The sequence below is a fragment of the Ctenopharyngodon idella genome, chromosome 24 (assembly GCF_019924925.1).
Source record: "Ctenopharyngodon idella isolate HZGC_01 chromosome 24, HZGC01, whole genome shotgun sequence".
Lineage (NCBI taxonomy): Eukaryota > Metazoa > Chordata > Actinopteri > Cypriniformes > Xenocyprididae > Ctenopharyngodon > Ctenopharyngodon idella.
In genome coordinates, this window is record NC_067243.1 from 348,711 (window position 1) to 368,549 (window position 19,839).

A 19,839-nucleotide genomic window follows, 5' to 3' on the forward strand; every position below is an offset into this window, starting at 1 on the left:
AACACTTTTCGCTTGGAATTATAAGGTTCTATCTGGTAATAAATTAATTGAAACAATAATTTTCAAGAAACACAAACAGTTTGCTTATAATTTCCTTTAAAACATAAAATTAGTGTTGTAACAATGTGTTGACATGCATGAGAAAGTTTAATTTAATGGTTTTTATGACATTTATTTTTTATATTTTAAATGAATATTTATATATGGGTAATTTAACACATTATTGCAGGAACCATTTAAGTATAAGTTTCCTTTTGTTTAAACAGAAAGCAGCAATATTGTAAAATTTAAGACATTTTAAGACTAAAAAACTGCAAGAAAACAGACAATGCTTCAGCAAAGGTGTTTAACAAAGTTTAATAAACATTGAAAAATGTTTCACTGACTAAATTTAATTAAAAATATTTCACATTTAAAATATTTAAATTACTTCAACTATGCAACAACTCAGTTTTTGCCAACAATCTAAAATTTAACATTTCATCTCACTTAATCTAGTATACACTTTAATCCAGTATGCCATAGTGTAGAGCTTTATATCTACATACAGCTCAATTCAAGCACACAGGATGGATCAAGGTTAAATAACCTAATATGTACATAACTTTCCCTCGTATGACAATGACGTGACTGGAAATAAGTAAATAGACTACAAAACCCGGACCTATCCTTTTAATAGCGCTGCTGGCTAACGTTAGCATGGTGTCTAACTGAAAATAACTCCCTAACAAAAGATACAGCAAAACACACAACAAGACTGTAATTCCCTGGAATTTGGGCTGCTGTCATTGTCAAGATCATAAATAAAATAGTCGATCATGAGCTTTCTAATAAATATCGCGTTGTGTGAAATTATTTAGTCTTCACCGATTTAGCGTTTTCTTGCGCTTTCTTCCGCTATTGTGGCGACATGACAAAGAACGCTGATCCTGATTGGTCCTTGTGTGTGCATTCAAAGTGCTGATTGGCTCACGCAGATAGAACCTTATAGAGTCAAGTTAGAGTGCGACTTTGTAGACAGAACCTTTTTGTTTTCTAAAAAAAGTACCAAAACTTAAAAAAAGAAACATCACATAATGTAAATAAGTTGTCACAGAATATGAATATGTGAATAACTCAATTTTGACAAAAATGTCAGATAAAACCTTGACGACTTGTTCATTTCTTTTTGGAATCTTGTCCTGTACGCTCGTCCGCTGACTCGTAAATAACAAATTATTTTATTTATTTATTTTTTTCAGGGCAAATGGAGAGCAGTTTCTGGCTCAGTGGGCCTGGGGACATGTCTTGTGTTGAAGTGGACTGGTCAACATTTGTTTCTGTTGTTTGCACACACCTACATTCTCGTGTACATGTACATTGTTGTTTGTCGTTCCTTTATCTTGTTTTTTTTTTTTTTTTTTTTGGTTTGGTTTTTTCTGTTCTCTTTAACAGGCATCAATACTTTTATTTATCTTGCTTTTCTTTTAAGAGGATTATGCATCGCGATGGATTGGTATCTAGCATACATCTTTATCATGAGGCACTTTTCTCCACATGTTTTGGGAATGTCCAGTTGTTGTTATGGACTCATGTGAATTCTGTTTTGTCCTTTTTACTACAAATTGATTATGTCTCTAATCCAGGTTTATGTCTTCTCAATGACGATTCTAACTGCTGTATGAGTTCATTAAAGAAGAGAATGTTGTTTACAGCTGCAAAGAAGACAATAATACAGAACTGGTTTACTCCGCACATGTGTGCAAAAACACATGTACAAAATGTACAACAGCACAAATCAACAAGGCTAAACCCAGTACCACTGATGCATGGCAATGTTTTTCTTCCAACATATTGGACTATATATAGGAATGACAATATAATGTATTTGTTTTCTCTCTCTTCGCTCTCTCTCTTCCCCTTTCAGATTGTAAAATTATTGATAATATGTCTGTTGCTCTCCCTTCCCCCTTTTTTTTTTTTTTTTTTGTTTGAATGGATGTTTTGTTAAATCTATAAACAATAAAAAATTTATCACAAAAAAAAAAAAAAAAACAGCACAACACCTTCAGTCTTTTAAAGACAACTTCAACAAGGGTGTGTAACCCTAATAACAGTGTTGTGTTGTTAACACACATGAACATGAAGGGAAACAAGCAATCTTTAACCCTCTATGGTACAGCGTTGCCATATGGCAACAATTAATTTCTACTCATTTCCTTGTTATTCAGAAAAAAAATACAATATATGCATGGTGCATCGCAGAGCTAGTGCAAGACAAGCATTTGTGGTTAAAAAGTATATATTTATTTATTTATTTTTTAAATTACCAATCATTTCTCTAGATAAGACCCTTATTCCTCATCTGGGATCATGTAGAGCCCTTTGAAGCTGCACTGAAACTGACATTTGAACTCCAGTGAAGTCCACTATATGGAGAAAAATCCTGGAATGTTTTCCTCAAAAATCTTAAATTCTTTTCGACTGAAGAAAGAAAGACATGAACATCTTGGATGACATGCAGGTGAGTAAATTATCAGGAAATTTTCATTCAGAAGTGAACTAATCCTTTAAGAGACACAAATTCAATAGAAATGCAAATGACCTGCATGTATTTGTGAGATGATGTGTCAAAGCAGAAGTCGTCTCAAGCTGGTTTTGTGATCTTGACAATCAGTTCAATGTTCTTCAGTGGCCTTCAAGATCACAGATCTGAATCCAACAGAAAACCTTTGGTACAATAAGAGATCTGCAGATATTATGGGATTCAATCATGTCAACATGGAGCAGAATCCAGAAACCATCTTGGAAACCTTTTATCACGCCTTCATCGTTAGTTTTTACTGCTTTGTAAATGCGTTTTTATCTTATATTTTAGATTTTTTACACTCTTGTCCCAGACTCAAACGTTCAGTCTAAGCCTGTGAAAATCCATCAAAGATATCCTAATATTACTACATTTTAAATCTATGATGACCTAAATAAACAAAGAGTGAAATAAACTGAAACAATTATTTAAAAATGATGACCATATAGTTTCAGCATCATTTCCAACTGTTTAAGAGACAATAGTGTCAGTGGAGATGATTGAGATTAAATATGAGACATGTGATGTATGTGGAAAACAAAGAAATAAACATAAATATCAGTTATGATTGCAATATTTGTACTGACTATGATCGTGATGAAAAATGAGGCTTATTGCAGAATTAACAGTGATTAACAATAAAACATCTAAACTAAATCTGCAAATGATTCCATTAATTTCCATAATAATATACTGGGCAATGAATATGCAAATATATTACAATTTAGCAGTAAATGTACACTGTTCTTAAAGAGACATTTTCACTATGGTGTATATGCTGATGACTTTGATGCATCACTGATGTTACGATCCTCCCAGTTTGTCTAGGGGTAGGAGGATGTAACAATTATTGTAAATAAAATAAAAATAATAAATAAAACGAAAATGACTGACGGTCACTTCAATCCCCTGATCCAGAAAAGCCACAAACACCAAATTAAGCAAAATAACTTAATGTATTTAATAACAATTCAAAGATAACATCAACAAAAAGAAAGAAATAAAGGAAGCAAATCTTCAGGAGAGGGCCAGGCCAACATAACAAACAAAACTTTCTAACTGACAAGGGAAGCATTAAATAACCTATATATACAATTTTAAGACACAAGCCCACGTTTTTGTTCACTAGTAATAAAGTCCGACTACGCCACCCTAAGGATTAACCCCAGGGAAAATACTCAAACCACTCAAATTGAGTAATAAAGCACACAGGTTCGGTTCCCTCATAAAATTAGGCCAGAGACGTAAGTATAAAAATACAAGAATAATTTAAAACACTGAATCACAAAAAAACTCTTGAAACCCCACTTCAAACAAAAGAAAACAAATTACACAAAGAAAAAGATAAAACAAACAAACCAACTTAAGTAGCAATTATATGTGGATATGTAAAACAAAACGGAATGATACCAGCAGGGCTGAGGCTCCCAACGGCAGGAATCAATGTAGAGTTTGGTTTCACAAGAGCACACGTTCACGCGCACACACACCCGTGCAGGCACGTGCACACATAGACATAAAAGGGGCTTGAGCCCCTGCCCTTTTTCTTCCTCGAGAGAAAGTGCCCTGTTTTTCTGGGGTGCTTTTTTTTTTTTTTTAATAAATGAACATATATTCCTGTTTGCGCACAGCTTCCATGTCAAACAAATATATTTAGGCTGCTGAAAAAAAAAAAAAAAAAAATACTATATCAGGTCGGCTTTGTCGAGTTCAGATGCCCTCCCTCCTTGACACGCCATTCATTCCCGCACCCATGTGCCCCACCTCGTGTTTGCTGCTGGCTGAAAACTTGTGACAACTATGCCCGGGAAAGTGCAACTGCTGTCTGGCGATGAGAAGCGAAAAAGAAAAAAGCCCTAGATGGATCCATCCCGTGCATTTCTTTCAGGTAGCCTATGTATGTTCTCAAACATGTGAATTATTTTAATGTGCCATGCATTGCGTTTTGAACCTTGGTAAAGTTATATCTGTAGGGCTGTCAATACCAGAAGAGGAGAATTCCACGGACGAGCATCCATGAACCGCATTATTCCAATTAAAACTATTTAAAAATCATAATACCGCATTACATAATGCTATTCTTAAATCTACGCTTACACAGGATAATACATCAATAAAAGTTTAAACCCTCACTCTGAGTGTGCATGTTTGATGTCATATTCTTGTTGAAGAAATTACAGCGGCTGTAGCATTTCTATAAAAAAAAAAGTGTCCGAATATTATTATTTAACTAATATATTTTTAATTATGGTAGTTGGCTTTGATCGTGCTGTGCTGTGTAACAACAAAAATCAGCAGGCGTTTGGCGCCCTCTGCAGGCATTTGTTATAATATGTAATGTATTTAAAACATTTCAGGGGGGGGAAAAAAACTCTTGATGTGTTTAAATATGCAGATTAGCTTGTTTTGGTTAATTTAGAAGAAATCTACAGATGCAAACAGATGGAGGGTAGTAGGCTTAAAACAAACTCCATCTAAATGTGTAGGGTCAAAGTTAAGTTTTCTTAAAAAAGTAAAAGACATGGAAGCAAAAATGGACCACAATCTTAAAATTGTCCACTACATGAAAGAAGTATTCCAATAACACCAAAATAATTAAAACGATTTATCGATTTGTGCAAAATAAACAAATTATTAGTGAAACAATGTCCCTCTCCTTGGTGCAGTCATTTATTCTAAATATATAGCTACTTGAAAATAGTTGCTGTTGCCTTCTCTTGTGATAAACCTAGTGAATACTAAAGAAGACCATGGTCTCTGTGTGAACTGATTATTTTGTAGAAACCTGTGGAGTATAAAACAATTGCGTAAGTAAGTGTAAGGGAATTAAAATAAATTGGTAAGGAAGTCAAAATTGTCTTAATATATTTATGAGAAGTGCCCTTTTTTCCACTTGAGCCCCTGCCCCCCAAAATGTCTGTGCACATCCCTGCACCCGTGCACTCTAATCACACTATCAAACACTCAAAGTGTACACCGCACACGATGAAAGAGAACCACCACCACAAGGAGGGAGACCAATCCACCCGTGGGACCTCAGCTCCTGCAATAAATCAAAAAGAAAATAAATAACTATAAAAATGGACTTGGCAGAAATGGCAGTATGGACATCACTAATGAAGCAACTCCTCACGTAAATGGTATCAAGGACAGACAGAAGTAAGGAGAAGCAACAACGTAACCTTAGAATCAGATAGTTGATCTCCTGAAATTGTTCCATCAGTAGCTGATCACACAATTTGAGTTGCATTAATAGATTGAGCACATGCAAATACAACCACAGAACTTAAATGCTTTTACAGAAAAGAAAATCAAATCAGTTCAATTAAACAAAACTTCCACAAAATTAACAAAGAAAAACAAAAAGGTTAAATGATTTAACTCAGAAAAGAAAAAGAAGAGAAACAGAGGCCAGTTTAATCTCTTCCTATAAATGAAAGAGCTATTCAGGCCTCCCAAACAAACCAAAACACGAAGCAGGGCACTAGAACGGCACGTAAAAATCAGACCAGCAGTCCCCGTTAATAAATGGCGATAATTTAGTCTGCGCGGCTGTATAAACAGCAGCTCCTTTTAATAGCTTGAAGACGGCAGCAAACAATCACGGCATAGAACGAGAGGGAGAATCCATCAGGATATCACGGCAAATAGAATGCTTTATAGGCACGAGTTTGTCGCAGTCATACCCACCGATAGCACAATGGGATACAGGTAGTGATGGCCGAATTCGAAACACTGCTTCATGAAGCTCCGAAGCTTTATGAATCTTTTGTTTCGAATCAGTGATTCGGAGCGTGTATCAAACTACCAAGGTCACGTGATTTCAGTAAACGAGTCTTCATTACGTCATCACTGTTTCAAAACATTTCAAAACAGTTCGAAATTTCAATGGTTCACCTGTAGAGGGCGATGATAAAGTGAACCCAGATTCATTGAGAACAACTGAACAAGTGTCTATGGGCTTTACCCCAGGGCCGTGCACAGACCTTTTGAGGGGCATGTGCTGAAACTGAAAAAGGGCACCCCCCTAATAATGCATATTAACTTCTTAAACATTAACCATACTGTGTGACCATATATAATATGGTTAAATGTTAATAAATTAAGTGTATTAGCAGATAGCCATCATAAATCAAATAAGAAATTTCTTAGAAATATATTTTACCTAGCTGACGAGGATCACTCGCTTTGTGTCAAACTCAAATGCAGTTACGCCGGGTTTTTGACCATCGAATGTGTGCAAATGTGTAATTTGTCCGTCATTAAAACGACGGCATCACATTAGGCTAAGTCATCATCAATAGGTTATGAGCGCTCAGTTTTTCCTGTTGTAAAATACGTTTGGCCAAAATCTCAATCTATAAAAGATGTAATACTACTGTATGCACAGGCTATTTAAGGCTATTTGTAGGGTATTGGCTATGACTAACTTAGCTGGCAAATGCTAGCCCCCTCCCTCTCTCTCAGCCGCCGGTCCGGTCTCAGGCCTCAAATGCATAAAAAATGAGCCTTTATAGACATACTAGTGTTTCTTCTGTAAAGACAACGTTGTACTTATTCAAACAACAAGATATTTATTTACCGTTGCAAGACGTTCAACTGCTCTGCTGTGGATCTGCACTCAGGGGGCGGAGTTAAGAGGTTTGACTGACAGTTTGAGCGGATCCAAAAAGATTTTGTCACAAGCTCTTTTTAATACCTTTAATTGGCTAAATATATTTGTAAATCAGACAGACAGACGTAAAGGGTGACCAATAGCATTGATTTATTGAAGAAAATAAATAAATAAAATAAAACAGCCCTACCTGTGCACGTGCCTGCTTTACCCTATGGTTTTACCTGATCTCTGATCAGTTTTATATATTTGTAGATGTTTTAAGACATTATGTAATTAGACATTAGAATAATTAAAATGAATAATGGTAGTTATTAATCTCTTATTTGCCTGTTTAGCTTGAGCCATGGAACAGAGAAACAAGCCCTGAAAATTGATAAAAGAACACATATTATACAGACACTCTATATTTAATCTTATTAGATGATTAGTTAATTGGATAGATTTTACTTTCAATAACACTTTTGCAATACATTTGTAAAAGGTGCTTTTATGCATGTTTGGCCTCAGTTTTGTTGCATTTACACGGTTCTGACCACTAGGGGTCACCGTGGAGACGGGTGTCAGATTGTTTCGAAGCCTCGACACATTATGGCACATTTGCTTCAACTGCTTCAGTGTTTCGCGAAGCCTCGATCTGCCTCAATATTATAATGCAGGATTCCCCACAGCCTCGGGCGTTTTCTCCCGCACCACGCGCACTTCCCGCCCACAGCATTTCAAATATCTCGCGCTGCTACACGGTAAAGGTGGAATTCATTTTAAATTCGATTAATTACGATTCTGTTAGTATTCATGTCCACAAACAACGTTAATGAACTATAAATCACACATTCAAACGCTGCATTATCTAATATATTAAAGTAAAACATATTTCCAGACGCGGGATCCTTAAAGTGCAGGTGAGATGTTTTAAGTAGTTGTGAATTTACTGTTTAAGTTGAAAGAGTGTAGCGTTATTATAATAATAATGTCCAGCTTTTTCATCTCACTGACTTCCAACTGGTTGGAGTTTATGTACACACTTCAGTTGACAGAATTATTTTTTTATTTTTTATTTTTTTGTGGGACTCGAAGGAAGGGTCATGAGGAGCATGAATGCTAATGTGAATAAAGTGTTGAAGGAGGGGACAGATGGATTGACATAGCTTAGTCTAAGTTCCACCAGTGATGAAGCTGACCAAAAATCAACATTGATTCAATGTTCATATTTTTCAACACTGAAAAGCATTGAAATTTCAACATTGATTCAATATTATTTAGCATTGAATTTTCAACCTCAACCAAAATGATGATTCTGATGGAATTTCAACATTGAATCAATGTCACCTTGCTATCTGGGAAGTAACTTGTCAACTAACTCTCATTAGTGTATTAGTAGACTGTAGTACACTGTTAGGTTTCGGTTCGGGTAAGTAGAATAAGTTGACATGTAAATGTTGACATTGTAAAGTTACTTACAGTCAGTAGAATGTCTAAAGTAGACCACTGAAATACCAAATCTTATATGTAGAGAGTTTATTTTATTTATTTTTTTTTTTTCAGTTTATTTTTGTTAGCAGCATACACTGTTGTAAATCCTGCCCACTTCTTTGCATTGTCACACATGCTTCAGTGCTCTGAGAGTGTTTATAGTGCTGTGAGTTTAACACTTCATGACTGAGAGCAGAACAGAACACAATCTTCATCATCACACAAGACAAAAGAACAACAATGAACAAAATCACCTTCTTCATCTGGACTCTCACACTGTTTATTCAGGGTTTGTGTAATGCAGCTCCACAATTATTCTCTTGAAATATTAAATGCTTATAATTTTAGATAATATTTTTTTTAGAATTTATAATTGTATTATCATTATTATTTTCTTCTTCGTCTTGTTCTTTCTTTCAGAGTGTAGAGGACAGTACACTGTAACTCAGAGTCCATCAATAACAGCAGCTCAACCAGGACAAGAAGTCAGAATAAACTGTAAAACCAGCAGTGCAGTGCATAATGGTAATGACTTACACTGGTACTTACAGAAACCTGGAGAAGCTCCTAAACTCCTGATTTATCAGATCAACACCCTCCAGTCAGGAACTCCATCTAGATTCAGTGGCAGTGGAGCTAGATATGGAACTGATTTTACTCTGACCATCAGTGGAGTCCAGACTGAAGATACAGGAGATTATTACTGTCTGACTGTACACTGTCCTAGTAGCTGTGTGTTCACACAGTGATAAAGAGTGGTACAAAAACCTCGGTCAGTCAGACGTCACAGTGATGCACTGATACAGCTGAGAGATACTGCAGCTGCTGATGGAGGATCACAAACAACACAACGTTTTATCAAACCTTTCAGAAAGTTTATTTATTTATTTTGATGTACTAATCATGTAACATAATCTTTATATTATATAAATGTTAGTGGTGCTTGGCCCTGCAAAACTTGCCTCCACAATGTAATCTAACCACAGAAAATTCAGCCACTTTAACTGCACTTCCATGCTTCATCACTAGATGGCGTGTCTGTTACATAACTGAGTTCTCTATCTGTCAGTCACTTTGACGTTGTGTCGATGTGATGACACTAGTGTAGTGTTTCTCAACCTTTTTTACTCGATGGCCTCCTCCTTCACCAGATCAATACTGCAGTGCCCCCCTAAGATGCCTGACATTTCCTCTTATACTGAACTTCCACAGCAAAGAGAGAAAAGTGTTTGTATTTAAGCCTTTTTATGTCAAAACGACCTCTGCTTCCCCGTCGACATACAGCATGAGCGCAAATGCTTAAAGGGGAAACAATAAATCTTCCTATGGTGTCTCAGTAATTGTTCCCGATTAAACCACTGAAAATACAACATTACATACAAGTTTTGCTGAAGTTAACTCAATTATAGAATTGTTTCTTTATTTCTCTATGGCATGGTGTCGCCCTCGGGCAACATAAAACATTTTTGGACTTCACACTGGATCTATATATGACACGTCTGTTCAATGAAATGAGGAGCTGAAGTGGGTGCAGCCTTTTCTGTTTATCGACATTTCATGATGGATATATTATCAGGGACCCCAGAGGGTTAAATAAAAACAAACAAAACAAGCCCTATAATTTAATAAAATAACACATATTATGAAGACACTTCATATTTAATTGTATTAGATGATTTGATAGTTGCATTTAGTAGACTACAACTTCAATAAAACGTTTGCATTTTGTTTTGTATCTGGAATGGTAAAACATTGTTGACTTATCTTAAGTGTCTGAATTTCTCAAAAGCTCTTATAGCGCTGCAGGACTAGCCTACAGCAAACACTGAACCAGACTATTAAATGTTGAGCAAGGGATCTCATTGGCTGCAGGATCAGCAGAGACCAATCAGCCTGAGTCATTTGGTATTGATGTGATTGCTTACAGACTGCATGTAAAGGACCGATCGAAGCCTGTGCCATCTTCAGTTTCATGACTGAACTAGATTTCTGACATGACAATTCTTGGAGAGTTTGTCATGGTAATGAATATGACAATGTTAATGTGTTTGGTCTGCTGCTGTTGATTATATCTGCTGTAGAGTACAGAACTTTCCACTGCCAAAACACACACAACATGCTGCTGCTGTACGAGCAAACATGAATCACCCCATAGCAGATCTGGACAGGTGGAGCTGGGGGAGGTGGAGGGTTTCTGAAAGTACACTGTACTGCTACAGCAAACAATAGACAAGTGTTTGAATGTTGAGCAGCAAGATCATTGACTACTGATACAGCAGGAATCATTCAGTTGTGTCCTGTAGAGAATGATGTGTAAATGTGTATGTCTGACTCTGTATATTTACTGTTACTGTGCTTTGGCGATGTAAAGCCTTTCTTTTAACCCTGTCAGTAAAACTATTGGACTCTGAATGTATATCGTCCTGATCTCTCTTCTGTCTTTTGCATTCAGAGGGTGTTTTACATGAGCGGCACATGCTTCACTGCTCTGAATGTGTTTATAGCTCTATGAACTGAACATGACATGAACGAGACCTCATGAGGAGCTCCATCATGTGTTACTCTGCAGACGTACACCTCTCCCTGTTCCCAGCGTGCTTTGCTGAGGGTCAGGACGCTACTGCGGCTGTAGTGGCCGTCCCGCTGGCTCTCTGCGCTGGTCACGACCCCCTCGGTGACCTCTGACCCGTCTAGTGTCCAGCTCACCAGCGCCCCCTGTGGAGAGTAAGAGCTGAGCAGGCAGAGCAGTGCAGCTGAGTCTCCAGAGATCTGCAGAGAAGAGGGCGGCAGCAGAGACACTGAGGGCTTCACTGTGGGACCAGCTGCAGGAGACAAACACAACACATTCACAAACACAAAGAAAACACACTGTTTCACTCACAGCATTTCAACAGCAGTAAAAATCACGATAATCTGATCCTTCATGTCATTCAACATCACTAGAGCTGATATAATATACAATATACAAATTACACAATCACTATATACATTTAAATCAAACCTCAGAAATGAAACTCAATATACTGAGACACTGACTGCTTTAATTCCAGCAGTTTTAAACTCTGAACATTAAGTTCTTAAATTTTACTTGAGATATTCAGCTCAAAATGTAACTCAATTTCAAACAGAATTAAAACAACTGAATCATACATATATTTTGTTTGTATTAAAAAACACTAACATGAGAAAAGAGATTCAGTATCATTGACTGAACTACAGAAAATATCAACATTTACAATCTGATGCCAAATCTCTTTTTTCCCCCATGATATCTACAATAAAAGATGAACTATATGAACACAGTGTAGAAATAAATGAAAGAAAATTAAACTAGTAATAAACTGATTAAACTCACAGTGAGACTCATTATGGAAAAATGTTTAGATTTTTTTGAAAGGAATAATGTCGTTCTTCTGAATGAATAAACATGACAATATAATTGTTTTAGATTTAATAATTATAAAACAGTATCAGTAAGACTTAAAGCCTTTATACACAATGAATTATAAAAGTATTTTTAATGCATTAATTAAGCATCATTATACACATTATACTGCATGTATGATCTCATGAATAATTCATTAAGCATTAAGTTATAACACATTATAATATCATCTATTCACTGTTACACCTTTAGAAAGTATAATGGGGTAAAACAAATTGCAAATAACCAATTTCAGATGTAACATTAAATTTGTCAATATAATGGCTTTTAATTTTGGTTACAATTATTTATGAAAAGGCATTATTTATGGATACCTTCATAACACATTATACATAAATGCTTCAAGTAAAGTTTCAGCACAATATTATTATTAAAAAAAAAATGTTTTTGTTTCAACTGTAAAACACTCTCTGAAATCTAAATTGTATTTTTTTTTTTTTTTAAATTGTTAATTAAAAGGACTTACCGAGCACCAGTTTAGTTCCTCCACCGAAAGTCCACCACAGTGATACAATCTAATGAAACGGTCATACAAAAACCTCTATTCCACTCGAGTGAACACAAACTCCAGCAGAGAGAGAGAAACAACACTTCAACACACTGATATTAGAAGAAACTCAGATCTTCTCAACACTCAAACATTCAGTTTGGACTAAATGATTTTCAAAAAAGAACAACAAACACACTTTCACTCAAAATGTTTGTTGTTGCAAAAACAGTGTAATTATTTTCATGATCAGCTGAAGAGTTCATTAATCTTATTTAAAACATGATTTAGTTTGACTTTATATGTTATATTTCTCATTCATTCTTTAGTCTTGTGCTGATATAACAGTTTAAAGAAATATATCTGATGATCTGTGACCTCTGAGGTGACCTTTGACCTCTTTTATCATGGATGATGTTGTGGAGTTTCTCATAATGACCTTCTGTTCTTCATATGAAACTCAATCATCATGATTCACAGAAAAACCTGCAGCTTCAAATAAATTAATCAATAATTCTGAACATTTCATATGCACATTGTTTAATTTAGTGTCACATGACCTGATTATGAGACCTGATGAACATGTCAACCTTCATCAAAACACCATTATGTATCTTTTGTTTGTTTGTTTGTTTGTTTACTCTAAATACAGTAAAACTTTTTCTCATTGTTAACATGTTTTTAAAGATGTAGTACATTACTGTACTCACAAAGAAATAATTATTGTGTTTGACAAATATGTTTAAAATGATCGACTTTCATGATACTATAGTCATTTTAGGGGCCTAAAAAAAATCTTTTATTTTTCTTCCTTAAGTTGGCCACCATTTTGAGATCACATGACCAGCTGAATGCTGCTCACTTTCCCTGCGTCCCAATGTCCATACTATCCATCCTAAATAATATGTGAGATTAAAATAAGTGTGTCTCAAAGCATAGTATGTTGGAAAGAGTATGCCAAAAGTCCCCGGATGGTCTACTATTTCCGGTAGATTTTGGAAGTGTGGATCCGTGCACACTACAAAGGCTAATATTGCCCACAACCCATTGCGCTTTGGATGAGGATTCAGTTCAGAACTACAAACACGAGTAAAAAGTGTTAAAAAACTACAAAACAGGGTGGATATGCACGACCGACGCTGAGAGGTTTGAGTGACTAATAATCAGTTCAACCTGATAGAAAATATTTATTTAATGTTATCCGTGTTATATTTCATCTAATACCAATGTGGACTTTTATAAAGATCCGATTGGCCATTAACTTTTAAATGCATCATTATGCATTAATATGAGGAGAGTTCTCCACATGAAAGACCCGCGACTGCAGATCAACGTGCTACTGCATTTCTCTCCGATACGGTAGGAAATTAGCTAAATGAAATGTGGAGGATGTAAGATGATTGACAGGCCAGTTTACGGTGACAGGATGCGACAGAGAGCAAAGACGCAATTGTATGACGTGATAGTATGTCCCAAAGCTTGTCTACTCTTTTGCTAAAGTATGTACTTTGTGTCACCTTATATAAATGAATCATGCATGAAAGTGAATAGATTATTTCTACAGCGGCACTGAAAGCTGAAAATGCTTCATCCACACTGACAGAAGTTCATATAAAGTCAAAGACTAGTGTCTTATCAGTCTGCAAAACATAAAAAACATTTTATAATTAAAATTAAAAAATATTTACAATAATCAATATTTACAATTATTACAAACGACATCAATATTAGGTTGCACTTTATTTCGAGGGTCACTTTTGATATTCTACTAACTATAAGTGACTTGTCAACTACATGTCAACTAACTCTCATTAGTGTATTAGTAGACTGTAGTAGACTGTTAGGTTTGGGTTCGGGTAAGTAGAATAAGTTGACATGTAGTTGTAAAGTTACTTACAGTCAGTAGAATGTCTAAAGTAGAGCACTGAAATACCAAATCTTATATGTAGAGAGTTTATTAGTTTGTTATCAGCACACACTGTTGTAAATCCTGCCCACTTCTTTGCATTGTCACACATGCTTCAGTGCTCTGAGAGTGTTTATAGTGCTGTGAGTTTAACACTTCATGACTGAGAGCAGAACAGAACACAATCTTCATCATCACACAAGACAAAAGAACAACAATGAACAAAATCACCTTCTTCATCTGGACTCTCACACTGTTTATTCAAGGTAAATGTTTAAATAACATTTAACGCTAAAATATAATAATATCATTAACAGTGAATCTTATACAAATATTCTGCTTTTTCTAACAGGTTTCAGTGGACAGGTGACTGTGACTCAAACCCCTTCTGTAAAAACGGTTCAGATTGGTGAATCAGTGACTATAAACTGCAAAACAAACACAGAAGTGAGCAATGCCTGTGTAGGTTCATATACTTGTATGGCCTGGTACCAGCAGAAACCTGGAGAAGCTCCTAAACTCATGATTCATTCTGCAAACCAAAGAGTTTCAAACACTCCATCTAGATTCAGTGGCAGTGGATCCAGAACTGATTTCACTCTGACCATCAGTGGAGTCCAGACTGAAGATACAGGAGATTATTACTGTCAGAGTTACCACTATCTAAACAGTAAAGCTGTGTTCACACAGTCATAAAGAGTGGTACAAAAACCTCGGTCAGTCAGACGTCACAGTGATGCACTGATACAGCTGAGAGATACTGCAGCTACTCATTCAACACAATCACACACAACACTGATCACAGACAAACACTAATAACACTAGATCATTACTATCAACATCAATCTTGTGTTTATGAAGAGAATGAGTCAGTGTTTAATATGATCATCATGTTTTAGGTGTAATATATGATCCCTGTCAATCAAACTGAACAGACTGAATTCAGTCACTTCTGCTGTCTGGACGTGATGCTTTCCATTTGATTTTCATGACATTTCTGAATGTTTAGATTATATAATCATAAAACACTTTGTAACACTTTACTTAAACCCCTTATATATAATGCATTTTTTTTGTTTTTTTAATGCACCTTATAATGAACTGTTTGATCTCATGAATAATTGTAACCATATTTATAATACATTATAATACTTATCTATTCATTGAACACACCTTTAGAAAGTATAATGTCTTAGAAAAAAAAAAAAAAAAGCATTTCAGAATCTGCAAATATGACACTGTATTTAAATTTTGGTTATAATTATTTATAAAAATATATAATGCATTATAATGTACATTACGAAAATGTTTATATATGCTTTATACATCAGCACTTTAAATTAATGTTACTAAGTATTTTTGATGAATTATGTATTTTAATACACATCATAATGCATGTCTGATACTGTGAATAATGTAACCACGTTATACCTCATTATAATATAATCTATTCATTGTTACAACTTTAGAAAGTATAATGCATTAAAACAAACAGTTTCAGATCTAACAAGGACTCTAGAAATATTATAATGCATTTTATCTTTCAATACTTTATGACAAGATATAAGGCATTATAACATGCATCCAAGTAAGGCATTACCACAATATCTAATACTAATTATAATTAATAAATGTTGTTTTTTTTTTTAAAAAAAATCTAAATTATATTTGTTTAAAAGGAAATAAATAGACAGACTTACCGAGCACCAGTTTAGTTCCTCCACCGAAAGTCCACCACAGTGATACAATCTAATGAAATCAAATTAATTCTCTTGCCGTGTGCTGATATACTGTAACACTGTGTAAAGAAATATATCTGATGATCTGTGACCTTTGAGGTGACCTTTGACCTCTTTTATCATGGATGATGTTGTGGAGATTCTCATAATGATCTTCTGTTCTTCATATGAAGCTCAATCATCATGATTCACAAAAAAACCTGCAGCTTCAAATTAATAAATCAATAATTCTGAACATTTCATATGCACATTGTTTAATCTAGTGTCACATGACCTGATTATGAGTCCTGATGAACATGTCAACCTTCATCAAAACACCATTATGTATCTTTTTTGTTTGTTTGTTTGTTTACTCTAAATACAGTAAAACTTTTTCTCATTGTTAACATGGTATGCAATATCATATCAATGAGGAAAAAATTATTTGTGTTGTTTTTCCTGCTTAAAATTGGACACTTTAACAAAATCAATAAACATTTTCATAAATTTTTAATTCATTTATTTTATTATTTTTATAAGTTTGTTGCCTCGAGGCAACATTGTACCACAATGGAAAAATTGAAACATTTGGCATTTTCATGTAGAAAAAAGAAATATATTTATTGAAAACATCAATTTCTTTAACTAGACACTTGAACAAACAAATTTATCCAGATTTTAATGTATTAAAAGTTTCATATTTAATAAAAAGTAACATTTTATATCCAGCTGTTGCCCTCAGGCAACACTGTACCATAGTGGAACACAAGTATTACCAAACCATCATATTATTATGTTATTATATCAAGTTATCATATCATCTTCATCCTCAGCTCCATCTTCTCTCTCACCCTCACTCTCTCCCTGACGGATTGTCACTATGATTTCATCTTCCTCATCACAGCATGACTCCTCATCATCACCCTCATCAACTGCCAGTGCTACCTGTGTTTTATAGCTTCTTGAAGTGATATAGAAAATGTGCTGATCATAATATATGCAGATATAGTATGTGAATTACTATTCTTATAAGTGCATTACAAAATCATGTGAAAATGCAAATATATTTAGATAATTCTCACTCTTTTCCTTACAAATATAATACATTTGTATTCACACCTATTATGCCTGTATGGCCTCATGTGATTCCATTATGGTACAATGTTGCCTTGAGGCAACACACAGTTTTTTGTTATTTTCTCTAAAACATTTGATGATATATAATGTAAAGTTCTTGAAAATACTTCTTTACTTGCCAGTGAAGGTGACTCGTATTTTTTGTGGGTGATTAAATGGATACAAACAAGTGAAAAAAGCACTTTTCATTGGAGAAAATATTCTGGTTTTGGTGTTCTTGTAAAAGTATATGATGGTAGTAGTTTTAAACACTAATTGTTTTTCTTTTCTCTTCTTCAGAATCCAGAGGAGTGACTCTGACTCAACCTGAAGTTAAAACTGTCCAACAGGGTCAAACAGCTACAATAGAGTGTCATTGTCACAGACACGCCAGGCTCCAATATCCACCAATCACAGCGCACACCTTCCCTGGAGTACTAATCACCGCCACCTGCACCTCATCAGCTCACTCATCACCAGCACTACTTAAGACACTCACACACACAGTCACATTGTCCGTCTCGTTCGCATCTAAGGACTTACCTGTATGCTTACCTCAAGGACTCTCCTCGCTACTTACCTGTTTCCTTGTCTCCGAGTTCCCTCCATCGTCTCCAAGTCTGTGTGTGAAGTGTTGTCTGCAGTCATCGTCTCTAGTCAGCAAGTATCATTCTCCATCGGCACTCCATCATTCTCTATACTATTCATCAGTCACAAACTTTGCATCTGCATACTCACCTGTTGTCACCATCTGCTCTGCTTATGTTCAATAAACAACCTGTTAACCTATCTCCTGTCTCCTGGCTGGTCCTACTGTAACAGTCATATAGATGTAGGAATATACAGCAACTACTTAGCCTGGTATCAGCAGAAACCTGGAGAAGCTCCTAAACTCCTGATTTATTATATAAACATCCTCCAGTCAGGAACTCCATCTAGATTCAGTGGCAGTGGATCCAGAACTGATTTCACTCTGACCATCAGTGGAGTCCAGACTGAAGATACAGGAGATTATTACTGTCAGAGTTACCACTATCTAAACAGTAAAGCTGTGTTCACACAGTCATAAAGAGTGGTACAAAAACCTCGTCTGTCAGACGTCACAGTGATGCACTGATACAGCTGAGAGATACTGCAGCTGCTGATGGAGGATCACAAACAACACAATGGCAATGTTTAGCAAAGTTTCGAAAGACTTTAATTAATTAATAGAGTAAATATATGTGGCTGGAGGGGTGATTTTCTTACGTCATGGTGCTGTTTTAGCCTATTGGCAGCGTCCCTGGGCTATAAAAACAGAATACATCACTTGGTGAACTGCTGCGTCGTTAACACATTTCCTGGAACTGGATGCGAGTACTCAAGACGGTATCAAAGAGTATAGAAGCCAAGAGGCAAAACTCTGATGCTTTTTGGGTAACAGCCATGAGGAGGCGCATCGGTAGCGCGGCAGCCATTTTGGGGTGAAAATGCCAACTGGACAATAGAATCCATCACATCTTACGCACACAAAATCGGCGAATCTCACAGCCAAATCAGAAACGCAATAGAAAATTTCTCAAATTCAGTAAATTTTATGACACCTACAGTAAATCTTGTATTGTCTTAACCTATATATGTTTTATGTGATCAGTTGTGGAATCCAACCATTACACATCTGAGGTAACTTAGTTAGCCTACTTTATTACTAAGTCTGAAATACATTTTAATCCCCTGGATCATGCTGCAAACATAATGATCTTACAGAACATGGTGCATTGCTGTGTCTGTTATCCCATAATTGCCACTTTTGGACACAGTTGCTGTGTTTTTTTTGTTTACGTAGTCTTGCTTTAACGGACATTAATATAAGACAACACTGCAAAAACAGTTTACTGTCAAGCTGTTATACTGTAACATTCCCAATTTTTCTGATGCATGTCCTTAATTTAATTTCATATGTTGGTATTAATTCAGTGTTTATAATGCTAATACTTGAACTTCAAAGAATTTTAACCCAAACTGACTGGGTTTCTAGAGAGCAAAGGTTTTGTGAAAAAAGTGGAAGACTTAAACACAAAGTCTGTAAAATAAACTGTTAAAAGTATTTGATGATCACTAGCGATAGTATTTTATTCTGTGTTGTCATCATTCAGGTTGGATTTTAGCTTTAATGTATGTTTTTTTTTTTTTTTTTTTTTTTCTTTTTTTAACAAAGCAGCTGACATTGCAATAGAAACTAGTGGACTGCCAAGTCGCTTTCACCCCAAAATGGCTGAAACGCAGGGCTGCTGCTGGGTGCTGGTGTTGCAATGTAACGTTCTATTGAGTTTCGCTTCTTGTCATATTTTTTGACGGTAAGGAGAACGCGCTGCTAGTTATTTTGTTGGCTATGGCATGTGTTTGGTTACGAGAGGTGCATTCTCTGTCTAACGTATGTTTTAGAGACGCTGACTTGTTTGGAGAGTGCTTCTGTCTTGACTCTATGAGTTTTGCTGCCATGTCGTTTATTACCGTTTACACAAACCGGGTAT

The 19,839-nt window shown here is 35.5% G+C and overlaps 1 gene segment (V, D, J or C); it reads left to right on the plus strand.

The window, feature by feature from the left end:
- Positions 1-13,168: 13,168 nt before the first annotated feature.
- On the plus strand, positions 13,169-18,395 carry LOC127507684 (immunoglobulin kappa variable 4-1-like). The segment is given in 3 exon segments: positions 13,169-13,196; positions 14,845-14,952; positions 18,163-18,395. Coding segments are annotated over 3 exon segments (369 nt in total).
- The last annotated feature ends 1,444 nt before the right edge of the window (positions 18,396-19,839 follow it).